At 36.0% G+C, this 13,308-nt stretch overlaps 6 protein-coding genes across 6 annotated transcripts; 2 read left to right on the forward strand and 4 right to left on the reverse strand.

Moving 5' to 3' along the window:
* Window positions 1-326: 326 nt before the first annotated feature.
* Window positions 327-1,785, reverse strand: LOC135796158 (farnesol dehydrogenase-like). The gene is made up of 3 exons (XM_065308079.1): window positions 1,363-1,785; window positions 838-1,299; window positions 327-753 (listed from the first exon to the last, which is right to left on the reverse strand). The coding sequence occupies exons 1-3, from the start codon at window positions 1,609-1,611 to the stop codon at window positions 562-564; spliced, it is 903 nt and encodes a 300-aa protein (XP_065164151.1). The 5' UTR covers window positions 1,612-1,785; the 3' UTR covers window positions 327-561.
* A 19-nt stretch (window positions 1,786-1,804) lies between these two features.
* On the forward strand, window positions 1,805-2,728 carry LOC135796159 (thialysine N-epsilon-acetyltransferase-like). Its single transcript, XM_065308081.1, has 2 exons — window positions 1,805-1,993; window positions 2,058-2,728. Exons 1-2 carry the CDS (start codon window positions 1,928-1,930, stop codon window positions 2,487-2,489), a joined length of 498 nt encoding a protein of 165 aa, XP_065164153.1. The 5' UTR covers window positions 1,805-1,927; the 3' UTR covers window positions 2,490-2,728.
* On the reverse strand, window positions 2,485-6,293 carry LOC135796157 (exosome complex component 10 homolog). The gene is given in 10 exon segments (XM_065308078.1): window positions 2,485-2,680; window positions 2,749-3,285; window positions 3,343-3,726; window positions 3,783-3,945; window positions 4,384-4,532; window positions 4,590-4,937; window positions 5,000-5,530; window positions 5,602-5,690; window positions 5,693-5,984; window positions 6,107-6,293. Coding segments are annotated over 10 exon segments (2,688 nt in total). The 5' UTR covers window positions 6,188-6,293; the 3' UTR covers window positions 2,485-2,566.
* Window positions 6,294-6,830: 537 nt separating this feature from the next.
* On the reverse strand, window positions 6,831-8,760 carry LOC135796162 (WD repeat-containing protein 18). Its single transcript, XM_065308084.1, is given in 3 exon segments — window positions 6,831-7,300; window positions 7,357-7,899; window positions 7,901-8,760. Coding segments are annotated over 3 exon segments (1,164 nt in total). The 5' UTR covers window positions 8,506-8,760; the 3' UTR covers window positions 6,831-7,284.
* Window positions 8,761-8,894: 134 nt separating this feature from the next.
* Window positions 8,895-10,935, reverse strand: LOC135796163 (transcription initiation factor IIB-like). The gene is made up of 4 exons (XM_065308085.1): window positions 10,770-10,935; window positions 10,125-10,223; window positions 9,308-9,965; window positions 8,895-9,252 (listed from the first exon to the last, which is right to left on the reverse strand). The coding sequence occupies exons 1-4, from the start codon at window positions 10,784-10,786 to the stop codon at window positions 9,091-9,093; spliced, it is 936 nt and encodes a 311-aa protein (XP_065164157.1). The 5' UTR covers window positions 10,787-10,935; the 3' UTR covers window positions 8,895-9,090.
* Window positions 10,936-11,447: 512 nt separating this feature from the next.
* Window positions 11,448-13,299, forward strand: LOC135796161 (protein O-glucosyltransferase 2-like). The gene is made up of 4 exons (XM_065308083.1): window positions 11,448-11,723; window positions 11,779-12,130; window positions 12,186-12,728; window positions 12,786-13,299. Exons 1-4 carry the CDS (start codon window positions 11,563-11,565, stop codon window positions 13,203-13,205), a joined length of 1,476 nt encoding a protein of 491 aa, XP_065164155.1. The 5' UTR covers window positions 11,448-11,562; the 3' UTR covers window positions 13,206-13,299.
* Window positions 13,300-13,308: the final 9 nt, after the last annotated feature.

A 13,308-nucleotide genomic window follows, 5' to 3' on the forward strand; every position in this document is an offset into this window, starting at 1 on the left:
GATACGCTCGCTAAACGCGACTAAAAAAAATTGTTTACATGTAAAACATCGTACGTATTTAATTTTGACAGCATGGTAGTGCCAGTTTTGAATTCCTGATTTTCTGAAATTTGATATCGACTTTTATACACCTCCGGATGTATACAAGTGTCGAAATGTAGTGCATTTGATTAAGCAACTCTTCTTCTCCTACTTGAAGGAAACAGAATTCAAATCGAACAAGAGAAACGCGAAATACAGAGATACAGAGACGAAGTGCCAATTACTGAGCTGCCCACTGCTTATCGTTACGCGCCGATTACTCTGTCCTTTATATGTTACGTTAATTAACTTACAATAATAAACTTTATTTTGTTCACACTCGAATGATTTGCCACTTCCACAAGTTAAACATCAAGTAGGTTAAAACTAGAGTCCCTTTTAATTCTTTAAATTTTTCGCACCACCAACTATTTAAATTGAATATATATTACATATGAGAAGAATGAAGTTGAAAGCAGTAAATACGATTGATACGTGCAAGAAAATCAGGGAATAAAATATAAATAATTTTTTTTATTTCTAAAATGCGGATCCAACCGGCCTCAAAGTGATTTCGTTGACCATAATTGATGGAGAAGTACCCAAGGTATATAGAACTGCTTCTGCAACATCTTTGGGCTCCAACATTGGCATATCTTTCATTGCTTCCACTTCATCCGGAAAAGAATACAATTCATTTATTTCAGTCCTCACCAATCCTGGGCTAACGCTCTAGAAATTATAATGACTATGTTTATAAATAATTCCCTTACTCTATTTTTTTTAAATGTTCTGTTTAAATAAACAAATACTTACGGTTACTTTAATTTTTGATTTATTGGTAGTTAGTTCGCTCCTTAACATTTCACAAATATTCGTAAGGGCGTGTTTGCTTGCACCGTAAACATTGGTGCTCGCATAATATAGGTGACTTTGACCTGCAATACTGTTAATATTGACAATATGCCCGGCAATATCATTTGCCATCATCAGCTTGCAGGCTTCTCTTTGAGCTACGCAAAGACCCAACACATTTGTTTCTAGAACTGTCCGCCACATTTCAGCGTCTCCCGCAATTAAATTAGTTGGGCGGCTGATGCCAGCGTTGTTGACCAGCACATGAACGATACCGACATTTGCAGTTGTCCATTCAAACGCTTTGCAGACTTCCTCCTCATTGCGAATATCACATTTAAATGCATAAAGTTTTCCTTTACTATCAGCGAGTTTAACAGCATTAGCTTGAATTCGTTCCACCCGGCGCGATAGACCCACAACCTAATATCAATATTGATATAAATATCATTATGTACTTATTTAAATATTTTATATTTTATATACCTGCATCCCTTCTTTCACTAAATATTCCGCAATCACTTCCCCTATTCCGGAACTAGCTCCCGTCACAATAGCTGTTTTCCCGAACCAACGATCCATTATAATTGTATTTTTTAAACTTCGGTACAATATAATTTGTATAGTTACTAGTTGCTCTGCTGAACGTACAATAACAAAACATCTTGTTTTGCTGCCGTATTTATATCCAAGAGTTTCATCAACAGTAAATTTTAGCATTGAATAAACAACCATCTTATCTTCCCAGTTTCTCAATTGTTTTCATGCACTAGTAAATATAATAAGTGCAAAAAAAAGGCAATGCTCGTTTACAAATATTGCGCAATTATTTCTAACTTAGTCTAGACAGAAAAAAAGCAATCATCTTTTCGTTTGACCATGAAATTGGAAGTTGACAAATTGTCTACGGAATATCATATTGTGATTGGACCTTGAACGTAACTTGATTTGACAGGTCTGCTTATCTCCTTACAGCAGACCCACAAATAGCACATTAGTCGTGATCTACCAACGCTTCCTCATTAGTTCCTAAGTAGAAAATATAATAAGCATGGATTCAATCACAATCCGGGCAGGCCGTAAGGAAGACATGTCACAAATCTACGACATGATTAAGGTACATTGTTTTCAAGCATTTCATCATGAATAGACTCTAAGTATTGCATATGTTCATTGCATAGCAACTAGCAGAGTTTGAAAAAATGGCAGACCAAGTAAAAATCTCCACGGAAACTTTAATATCAGACGGTTTCGGATCTAATCCTGCATTTGCTACATTCGTCGCATGCCCAGCAACAGACGTAAACAAAATCGTGGGCTACGCCCTCTATTATCCATGCTATAGCACGTGGGTAGGCAAATCAGTATTCCTCGAGGACCTCTTCGTGCTTCCCGAACACCGAAAAGGCGGCGTTGGCAAGAAGCTCTTTTTAGCAGTTGCAAAACTCGCACACGAGTCCAGCAAACGTATGGATTTTCACGTTTTAAGTTGGAATCCGGCAAAGGATTTTTACAAGGCGTTAGGATGCGTCAATCTGACTCAAGAGGAGGATTGGAATGTTTACCGTTTGCACAACGAGGATTTGGCTGAAGTTATCAAAGACCTAATTTAAATTTAAAATTCATATATTTTTGACAAATCTTTGAAAACGAAAATGAATGGATTTGTGAAAAATGTGACTCTTACTTGCTAGTTGCGTCCTCGGAAAGAACCTCTACCGCGCGTAGGCTGGAAAGTCATTGATTGATTATGTCCACGACCGCCTCGTCCGCCACGTCCACCAAAACTTCGTTTATTTTGTCCCTGTCAAACAAGAACAAAAACACCAATTAAAAAATATTTGAAATGAAACATTTGAACAAGTGTCTTACTTTTCCTCTGTGTTTTGTTTCAACTTGTTTATGGCCAACCGTCCGACCACCACCCCTAAACTCACTATAATCAACTCGACTGTAGTCATAAGGATGCATGGCAGCTTCATTTTGGAAATTGGAACTTCTACCACCTCGTCCTCGTTTACTATTAAAATTATGTTTGCCACCGCGTTGATGTTTATCCCCCTTTTGATTTTGTTTAGAATTTTTGCCTCGACTTGTCGGGTACTTTTGATTATGATCATTAGATTTATTGCTCTTTTGCTTCTTGTTGGGATGCTCTGACTTGCTAGTTTTATGAATTTCTGCCTCATTGTCATCTTTGGTGACAATTGTGCCAAAGCGGTCAACTGTATCACTTCTCTTTCGCTTTTTCGATCCAGGCATACTTATCAAAGGCTGCGATGTATCCAAGGAAATCACCGAAGACAAAGATGCGGCAAAATCGTCACGGGCTTGCACTGGGGGCTCCTCTTTGCCTGGCCCTTGATCTTCATTCAAAGCATCCCTAACTTGTACGAAGTGTTCGTGCAACTAAAAATAATTTAATTCAAAATAGTTGAATGGAAATTCAAGAATGTACCAACATACCGCTGCAATACGATCATCAACTGACGGATCATCCTCAACAGTGATTTTATCTTCTTTTGGTTTTTCCTTTTCAGCAGCTTCGGCTTGGAGAAACGGTCTTATTAGTTTATACCTCTCGAAAGGTCCCAAAAATGTAAAACTAGGTTTCTTCTTAGCTCTGGGTTTAAGAGACAAGTCATTGAATATTTTACAAGACGATGACTGCTGTTCTAAAGGAAGAATATTTTCGTTAACATCTTTCATTGCTAAACAATTAAGCAAGGTGGGCAAGTTATCCTTGTTGTCTAGCTTCGTCATGTCGTGTGGACAATGCAGAGGGCTGTCGATATTAATACGAACAAGTTCTTTGCTCACGATTCGTCTATTACTTTCCTGCATTATTGGCTATGAAAAAATATAAGTTAGATTATATTTGACAAAAATAAAAACAAATTTAAAACCTTCTCTAACGGCTGTTCCCTTGCCCTCAAAATAATATGATGTAATTCCAAGGAATGAGCGCGCGCTAATGGCGGAATCGGACTGCAACAAGCGAGGATTCCTTGCACCTCTCGTGGCAACATTTCCGCTATTTGAAGCATCATATGATTGGGTAAGACATACCTATAAACAAATATTGACTATTTTTATGGCATGATAAAACAGAAATACCTTAAACTAATAATAACTAAAATTATGTGTACTTTTTTAAGTCATGATCTTGTTTCCTTGTTTAAGAGCGAGATTGATTAATTTGAATTCATTGTGTTTTGTTAAACACCAATGAAAGCTATTAATCACTTTAGAGTCAACAAGCGACCCACTACATCCACCTTGTTTCATCTAAATGAATGTCAAGTGATATAGGTTTGTTTACTCAAATGTGACGTCACAAGAAGTGAAATTTCTACCAACTAAAGCGCATTATACATTTCCACAAATTATAGGAGGTATTTCTTTTCACAAATCTTCAAACACATTTCGAGTGATACAAATTAGAATTACAAGCAATGATAGAAGAAACGACACCACTTGTTATCATATCTACCTTAAATAACTTACCCAGTGCTCTCATCCTCATCACGTGAGATTCCGTCTCGCCACTTGTAAATTTCCTTCAGCGCATACATCTGACGATTATCAAACATCTTCTTGCGCCTTCTACATAATTTAAGATGCGCGTCCGGCGTCCATCTTGGTTTAATATACCTCTGCAAAGCGAAAAATTAAAACCAATTTCTAACAATTATTGAATAAACAACACTTACCATTTTACAAACTTCAGTACTAGCTTGAAACACTGCTCTTACTAAATTGTCATTGCCATTCGCCTGCTTATACAACTCCTTCTTAAGCATCTCATATACATAAATCAAATAATGTGTATCCTCACGCGCATAATCTTTCAGCGCCTGTGGCAGAGGACGTATCCTCCAATCTGCCAACTGAAACTTTTTATTTGGCATAAAGTGACAAAATCGATTCAATAAATACGCAAGTGATAACCCGGAATAACCTAACGTTTTCGCCGCTTGATGCGTATCAAACATATTAACAATGTACAACGATAAATCGCGTTGCAACCACTGTATATCCATATCAGCACCGTGAAAAATCTAAGCAGAAAATTAAACGAATAAATTATGGACCTAATAATGAAAGAAAATAAACTATTTACCTTCAAAATGCTTGGCTTGGTAAAAACTTCATTCAACACATATAATTTATGTCTCAAACTTAAAGTGTCTACTAAATAATCCGCTTTCCTAGTGGATATTTGCATCAAACATGTAATACCCTGAAAAGTCCTGTATGAATGATGCTCCAAATCAATTGCAATCTCCTTGTGCTTTCTAAGTTCTTCAACCAGCTCATCCAACTGTTCCTCAGTTGTTATTTCATGAAGTGGTGTATTATTTACATTTTCAACAGCTGATGGCTCTTTTATATCAGCCAAAAATACTTCAGGCACCTTAAAGTGCTCCAACTCAAACTCATATGGATGTGACCATTCATCAAATTCTTCAAACTCTTCATTTGGCTCCAAATGCAAAGCCAGTGGTTTCAAAGAATTAGGTTTCTCAGTGATTCTTGGTTTCCAGGGATGAATATTACCATTATCAACTTTATCTTTAAAATAAGTCTGTGGCCTGACAATGTTTTTAGCTGTCAACAAATGAATTGAGTTTTGTCCTGTCAGTTTTGTCACCTACAAAGTAAAATTTTTATCAGCAAAATTTAAAATCATGTGATTTGTTTTGTTAAAATTGTTGTATTTACCGTACTTTCGCGGTCGTTAACAGTTATTTTGTTCACTCTGTTCCATGATCCATTTACTGAGATATTTGCTGAAACTGTCTGAATTACAGGGCTGCAGGTAAACTTTTCAACCCATTCATTTCATCAATTGCACCCACAGCTCTGTCCAGAATCACATCATTTGCTTCACCAATTAGCTCCTCCTTGCAAGCAAGAGGTGCAGACTTAATATTGCCAGCTATTTCATTAGCATTGAGCACTCTATTGATCAGATGTAGTATCCGATCACTGTCTGAATTTAATTCTCTAGAGAAGCTCTCATGAGTGTTATAATAGTCATAATCTCGATTTTTTGGCAAATCATTGGCTGCTTTTGTTGCCTCAACGAATGTACGAAATCCATTCTGATATAAAAATAAAAATTAATCTTATTTTGACTGCTTTTGAAAGCATTAAAAAACGCATGTGGTAACACATGGTGTTTAGGATAACCTGAAATTAGCTTCAGAGTAAATTTTAATATTACCTTAATAAAATCATCTAGTTTGCATGTCTCGGGAGCAGACTTCGAATCCATGTTTGTTGTTCCAAGAGAAGTAGATGTCATAACAATTTATACGTGTAACAATATAATTCAGTGTTGAAATATTTCGTGTAAACTTATTCCATGCTTAACAACTGGACTCTCCTTAGCAAGTGATGCAAACAGTTTTTAAGATAGGCAACTTATTACACATTATAATTGAAATGTTTCAAAACTTAACTTTTCATTAAATTTTCCTGGAATTCAAACTACTATATAATGCAAATGTCCCTTGTTTCCTATGCATACAAAAAATTAATAAACCCTTAAACTATCACTAATTATAGTACATGTCTATTTCATAAATTTGCAGAATTTAGTAGGAGTAGCACAAAGTTTAATATCAAATTACATTTTAAACATTATTTGCAGAACATCATTAAAACTCGTTACAAACTATAACGATTTTAAAAGATGACTTACTTTACTGAGCTAACCGAGCTTATGACGGCTATCCTTGTGGGAGTCCTGTTCTCAATTTTCATGAGTGCGTTTTTTATTTTGGTGGTAATATTGCAAAGGAAAACTCGCAACGGAATATCATATTTTTCAAAGAATAAACAAAATTACAACAAGTAAGCCATAAATCCTTTTCTTATACGACTATTTTACAACGGTTACCTTTAATTGCGTTCGTGGGATCCTCAAATGGCACAACTTGTAGATGTATGTAATAATCAATATATTTCATTTATTTAAATACTGCAAGACACGCACTAATTGTTTGATTTTATGGTTCAGATTGCAAAGTTAATAACTTTACGAGTTGATCAATTCATAAGTTGTATGCGGCCACCTTTAAATCCTTCAATTCTGGAAGCAAGAGCAGCTTCCTTGACTCTAACAGTTACACACCTTGCCATTATGACTCAATATGAGTGCCGCAGCGATAATTTACCAGCAGAATGGATTTCCAAATTGTTGAATAACATTCAGAAACATATTGATGTGAGTATGTCTTCAAAATTATTGTTATACTCTTTAACATACTAGCACTTACCTCTTTGCTCATAAAATAATTTAATTTTTTTTTTCAGTTATTAAATTGTGAAACTGAGAACTTCTTTCATTCAAAGCAAAGCATCCAAATTCTGAATACTCCAATAAGTATTTAAAAGTATTCACTGCATAAACTTACTGCAACAAAAGTAATAAAAGAACTCCTTATTCAATAGTCTATGCATTTTATTTACTTATTAATCAAAGCCAGATTAACTTTCTTCCATTGGGCAACTTGTGCTTGTAATAATTCAACAATTTCCTGCTCCTTCTTCTCATGATGTTCCACCAACTCATCCATAACATTTGAAGACTCATGTTGAATCCATGTAACTGGTGTGCTGGTCGCGTCGTCTTCGATTGTCCGCTGAATCGAATTCACGATTTTCTTTGGAGAGACATTTTGCGCAAAGAACGCATCACTGGTCAAGACAAACTTAATATTGGACGGAATACTCTTCAATTCAAGTCTCTTCAAAATTTGGCAACTCTTAATATCCCACAAAATAATGCTAGAATCTTCTGAGGCAGATGCAAGTCTTGTATTGTATATATTTAAATCCAAAGCAACAATTTTTCCTTTATGGCCAATAAACTCAAATGGATCTTCTTTTACATAATGTTCTGTGGTTTTTGAAGCTAAAGATAAAGAAGTTTTTTGAATGCTACCTTTAGAAATCCCCACATAAATGTTAAAACAATCCATTGTTAATGCAGTCAAAGGATTTGTGTATACAATCCAATGAGACAGAGGCAAATCTGGATTTGAAACCAAATTTTTCAATATGCATATCAGTTACTGCCAATGGGTGATCCATTCTTTTATAAACTGGTTCCAGTTGCTGTATATCTCTCTGTGCTTTGTTTCCACTGTTGCTTATTAATAAACTGAACTGGTAGCAAACAATCATGCCATCTTGTCCAGCAACAAGTAAGCACTCTGAACCAGATGAAAATTTTATGCATGTAATAGGCTGATAGTGCACAGATTGTACTGTGAGCAACATCCCTGTGCATAATTCCCAAACATAGAGTTTTGTGCCTATGCCAGCTGCTATAAAATTGCCTTTGGGACATACCTGTAAAACAGTGACTGGTTCTGGCAACACTAAACGCACGTTCTTCAGTGTTTCTTGACTGTTCAGCGCCCACAGATGTAGAAGAGGTTTGGCTACCTCTGCAGTGATAACATAGTCGGCTCCTATCAGGTTTAAGGATTTTTCTTTAACACTTCCACCATGCTTGTAAATCTGCAGAATGTTTCCATTATTATAATCCCAGAAACAGCATGAAATTAATTGTGCATTTTGAGCTTGTGATGAAAGAAGTAGTTCCTTTGCCATTTCAAATTCCTTTTGATATACGTTATTGACTATTGTTATTTAAAAAGAAAAAGTATGTATTAACTTTTTCACGTGTTCTTCATGTGAAGAGAAAACTTTGGTTAGGTTAAAACAAAACAATCAAGCAAGTTTAAGTCGGTTATGTATGGTTACTTAATCTAGTTCGCATAAAAACAAAATATTAATAAGAAACAAATAAATAAAACCAATTAACAACGAGATAACTAGGATTTACTTATCATTCAAGAGTTGAAATTTTTGAAAAACTCAAAATGCATCGCCAAAGGCTACCTTCACACAAGATGTGAAAATTCACGTTATGCAGAGTGCACAATAATTCAAATGACTAAATAATTAATGACTAAAACGGTAATAACGGAAATTACATGTGAGAAGGAGTTAAAAATCTATTTTTCTTCATTTCGTTAGCAAAAAACATTCATTAGAGTTAAAATTTAAAATGCCGATTGGGCAAAACAAGTTAAAATCTTAATTGCATCATGCCTCGCTTAAACGTATTAAATTCCAAATTGGAATACGTTTACACTCTTAAAACTAAAACTGATATAATTTTTTGTAAGACAGTTACAATCTTGGCAACTTATCTATTGTTGTGGCAAACTCGAAGTCCTTCGGGAAGAGCTGCGCAGCTTGAGGGTACATCAACCTAAAAGCCTGCCGGATGGTGCCAATAGCAACACCGGTTATTTCTTCGATTTGTTTTGCGCTGCGTTTGTCCTCAGAAGCCTGCATTAAAACAACAAAATCAAGTTAAAATTAACACATTCAAGACCTGTGTCACCTGTGAAGCCATGTAAATAGCTGCAGCTGCAACAGAGATGGGCGAACGTCCAGATACAATATCCATCTTTACCGCCTGTTCAGCAATATCCGTTGCTACCCGTTGCACCTTGTACGGTAGTTCCAAATTCGAACCAAACCGCGCCATAAAATCCCCCGATGTAGTCGAATCTACCGATATCTTCAATACTTTCCGAACGTAATTATAACAACGACTGCTCTCCACTTTGCTAACCATACTAACAGCACAAATCTCCTTAAAACCTCGTGGTACCCCTTCCTGCCTGCAGGCTATATTCAAACATGCCGCTATAATGCCATCGCTTGAGTGACCCCGTAAATGTTTGCCATCCTGCACTCGCTTAAACAAAACATTCGCTCGATCAACAATACAGCTGGGCAAATTCATTTTATCTGCCATTGAAGCAATCTGTAGAAAACCGTCCTCAAGTGTCCTGTTCGTGCTTGTCAATGACTTACGATTTCGATATTTTGGCCCACCGATTTTAAATTTAGAAGGGCCACTCGGACTAGGGCCTATTATGGTGGTTAGATCCGATCCGCTACGATAGGGCTTTTCAGGTGCACCAACACGAGAGCGTTCTGTACTAGACTCCTCATTATTGAAAGTCCGCCACTCTGAGCCACGATCTACTACTCTGTAAAGTTATTTCATTTACAAATATGAGTGTACCTGGTATAAATGAATAACTTGGTAGAAAAAAATTGAAAAGAAAAATTTGTTAATAATCCATACTATACACACGTTGGTGATTGTTTCTATATTTGATAGTATTGTACAATCAAATGATAAATACCTGTGCCCGACAACTAAACCACAATCAGAGCATATCTGGTCTCCTGCACTGGAATCTTCAATTAAGGCAGCATCTGGATGTAACGGACAAGCATCAGATCTATGAAGACAATAAAAACAAGCATTTCAGTTTAAACATACCCATATTAATGTAGAAAAAGAAATAACACTTTAATCAAGAACTAGTTAACTTCTAGATTACAACCACACAAGTGATTATATTAATTGCTAGCGCTCTGCCTTGGTTATGCACGGAAATAATTTCGAAACAAAGTCTGCTTAGAAAAAAGATTTTAGCTTTCATGAATACTTTTTAACTCGATATGCGCTCACATGCAAATGATAATTTAATGCAAATAAATTCTAGCACTCTCATCTCATAATTTACTCTTTTCACAAATTTTCTAAAAGCATCTTAGCGGATGCATACATTATAAAATAATGTTGCAAATTATTTATTGACTTAGTAGTAGTTTTGCCTGTCCGTTGGTAATCACCCAATATAAATAATTAATGCAATTAATTGCAAAAAAACGCATTGTAGTTTAAAATGTTTATGTGTTATGTGCAATTTACAACCACCTCAAATTGTTATCATAGAGACTATAATATCAAGAGTAAAAAGTATCAATGGTACTCTTCTTACTTAGTGGAAGTCGCCATATTGTTACACCTAATGTTTTCATTTAACTACAGAAGACTATCGCCAATTCAATAAATTGTAATCCACTGAATATTCTTTTGTACTCTACCATACTCTACGTTTCGATGATAACGTAGGGATTGTAGGTTATCATCTGTAAATACGAGGACGCGATGTTTTTAAGTGGGGCAAATGTGCGACTTAACGAATATGAATTATAGAACATAAGGCATTTTATAAGATATACATAATGAAGCAATCAAATTCCTTTACCCAAATTTTTACAAAAGTGTTTTCATTTGGTCGTAAGTACTTAAATTGATGAATTTTCCTTAAAACAAAAAGGCTCTAAACTGACTTTTTGAAACACAGCTTAGTTCTGGCAAGTGAAATAGAGGCCGCCATGTTATGAGCACAAAATGGGATATCAGCCGAATCGACTCCGTACTGTTGCTCTGACCAAGCAATGCGCAGGCGCGCGTTCAAGTCCTTAAAATTAAAAGAAATATAAGGCCGTAGCTGGGACATCGAGCTGTTTTAGAACTTTCATTAACAAACAAATGAAGAAAAAAAACATTAAAAATCCCAATGCTAAACCTACTCAAAGTTAAGAACAAATAATATTTGGTAGGAACTAAGAACACCCGCCTTAACACGTGTTGCATGTGTCAACCTGTTTGTATATAGATATGTGACACACTGTATAATCTACGAACAAACGGGTTAGATCTGGTAAAGCTTAAAATCAAACAAGAACTAAAAGACTCACATATAATCCCAGAAAAAGTAAACAATTATGCACGGAATAAAATTAATATGCATAAATATCTGTTTATATTCATTAATGCCAGTAATTTCGCAAAATACGGCAAACATTCACGGCCCAGGATTGGATCCAATAAATATTATTTTACCCGCCCGCTACTTCAGCATAGTTTTAAATGAAAACTCGAACAAGTAAGTTACTTTGGGTTGCAGTATTAATGTAATAATGTAATTATTTAAATTGAAGGAGCAGTGCCATTGAATTTAAAGCCAGAGGACATGCATTCAACTCAGGGGATACAAAAAGGCCCTGCAGAGTATGGCACAACATACTAAATAGAAGAGATGGTTCATTCATTGCCAGATATAAACTGTATGAGGAATGCATTAATTTTCAACTAGAAGTTACCCAAGATGGTGTTCATCTAGGAGGATCTCCATATAAATTTGGAAAGGCTGTGATCAAGCATGAAATGTGTAATTGTCCTAGAGATTTCAATCACTGGTTAGTTAAAAATCAGTGTGGGGATGTTCCTGAACAAGTTCAAATGGATCTGCAATATTTTCGTAATATAAATTGGGCAAAGTTAAGATCTCAAGTAAGCAACTCTCCTAGAAAGTCTTTTTTACATTCATTATCTGTTTTTTTTTAAGGTCATTGAACGTTTTAATAAACCGGAAGCAATAAGTATCTGTCACTACGTGATATCGGACAATCGCCTCTACCGAAAATGTTATGGCGAACACGTGGGCTTCAAAATGTTCACGGACAACATCCTCTTATTCCTACTACGGAGAATCAAATTTCCTGACATGGAGTTCATGACGAATCTGGGCGATTGGCCGCTTGTGCGAGAAAAGGCCGTGCCAGTTTTCTCTTGGTGTGGAAGCGAAGACACTTATGATATTGTCATGCCCACGTACGATATTACACAAGCGACCCTCGAGAACATGGGCAGGGTTACGCTGGATATGCTCTCAGTACAAGGAAACACGCCGAGACAATGGGATGAGCGAGAAGCAAAAGTTTTCTGGCGCGGCAGAGACTCGCATCCGTCTCGACTAAAATTAATTGACATTGCCAAAGAACATCCGGAACTATTCAATGTTTCCATGACAAATTTCTTCTTTTATAAAAACAAGCAGGAGAAATATGGGCCGAAAAGTCCGCATGTTTCGTTTTTCAAGTTTTTTGATGTAAGTAATTAACCAATCATAACATTCACACTGTCTTATAAAACGGGTTTGTTTTAGTACAAATTTCAAATTGGCATTGATGGAACTGTGGCCGCATACAGGTTTCCGTACCTTCTGGCTGGTGGTTCTCTTATTTTTAAGCAAACTTCGAAATATTACGAACATTTCTACCACCTCCTCAAACCAGAGGAACATTACATTCCAATTGAAGAGGATCTAAGCGATTTGAAAAGCAAGGTCGATTGGGCCGTCAATCATGACGATGAATCTCAACAAATGGCAAAAAATGCTCAAGAATTCGCCAATAACCATCTCCTTCCCAATGATATAATTTGCTATCACGCGCATCTTTTTAACGAGTACAGTAAATTATTATCTGGTGATAATTCCTTATTGGATGGAATGGAGGAAGTTCCACAACCGACAGAATCTCAAACGTGCCAGTGTCTTCCTGATCAATTAAAAGATGAATTGTAAATTTTATAAACAGGGTTTGTCCTGATTCACCCTGTATTTTTTTATAATGGATTCAGCAGAACAAAAATATATTAATAACGTAGCAATAAACAAACACGCTAGG

This window comes from Atheta coriaria, unplaced genomic scaffold (assembly GCF_025399875.1).
Source record: "Atheta coriaria isolate IRGN ID8LTWV9N9 unplaced genomic scaffold, Caltech_Dcor_3.1 hic_scaffold_7_pilon, whole genome shotgun sequence".
Lineage (NCBI taxonomy): Eukaryota > Metazoa > Arthropoda > Insecta > Coleoptera > Staphylinidae > Dalotia > Dalotia coriaria.

Bases quoted from the DNA above. Each gene is read 5' to 3' on its own strand.
- LOC135796158 (XM_065308079.1), bottom strand. From the start codon at position 1,611: ATGGTTGTTTATTCAATGCTAAAATTTACTGTTGATGAAACTCTTGGA. The intron at 1,300-1,362 runs GTATATAAAATA...TATTGATATTAG, and splicing joins TAGTGAAAGAAGGGATGCAG to GTTGTGGGTCTATCGCGCCG. The intron at 754-837 runs GTAAGTATTTGT...TATAATTTCTAG, and splicing joins AATCAAAAATTAAAGTAACC to AGCGTTAGCCCAGGATTGGT.
- LOC135796159 (XM_065308081.1), top strand. From the start codon at position 1,928: ATGGATTCAATCACAATCCGGGCAGGCCGTAAGGAAGACATGTCACAA. The intron at 1,994-2,057 runs GTACATTGTTTT...TTCATTGCATAG, and splicing joins AAATCTACGACATGATTAAG to CAACTAGCAGAGTTTGAAAA.
- LOC135796163 (XM_065308085.1), bottom strand. The intron at 9,966-10,124 runs GTATTTATCATT...ATAACTTTACAG, and splicing joins GGTTTAGTTGTCGGGCACAG to AGTAGTAGATCGTGGCTCAG. The intron at 9,253-9,307 runs GTGACACAGGTC...GTTTTAATGCAG, and splicing joins CTATTTACATGGCTTCACAG to GCTTCTGAGGACAAACGCAG.
- LOC135796161 (XM_065308083.1), top strand. From the start codon at position 11,563: ATGCACGGAATAAAATTAATATGCATAAATATCTGTTTATATTCATTA. The intron at 11,724-11,778 runs GTAAGTTACTTT...TTTAAATTGAAG, and splicing joins TTAAATGAAAACTCGAACAA to GAGCAGTGCCATTGAATTTA. The intron at 12,729-12,785 runs GTAAGTAATTAA...GGTTTGTTTTAG, and splicing joins CGTTTTTCAAGTTTTTTGAT to TACAAATTTCAAATTGGCAT.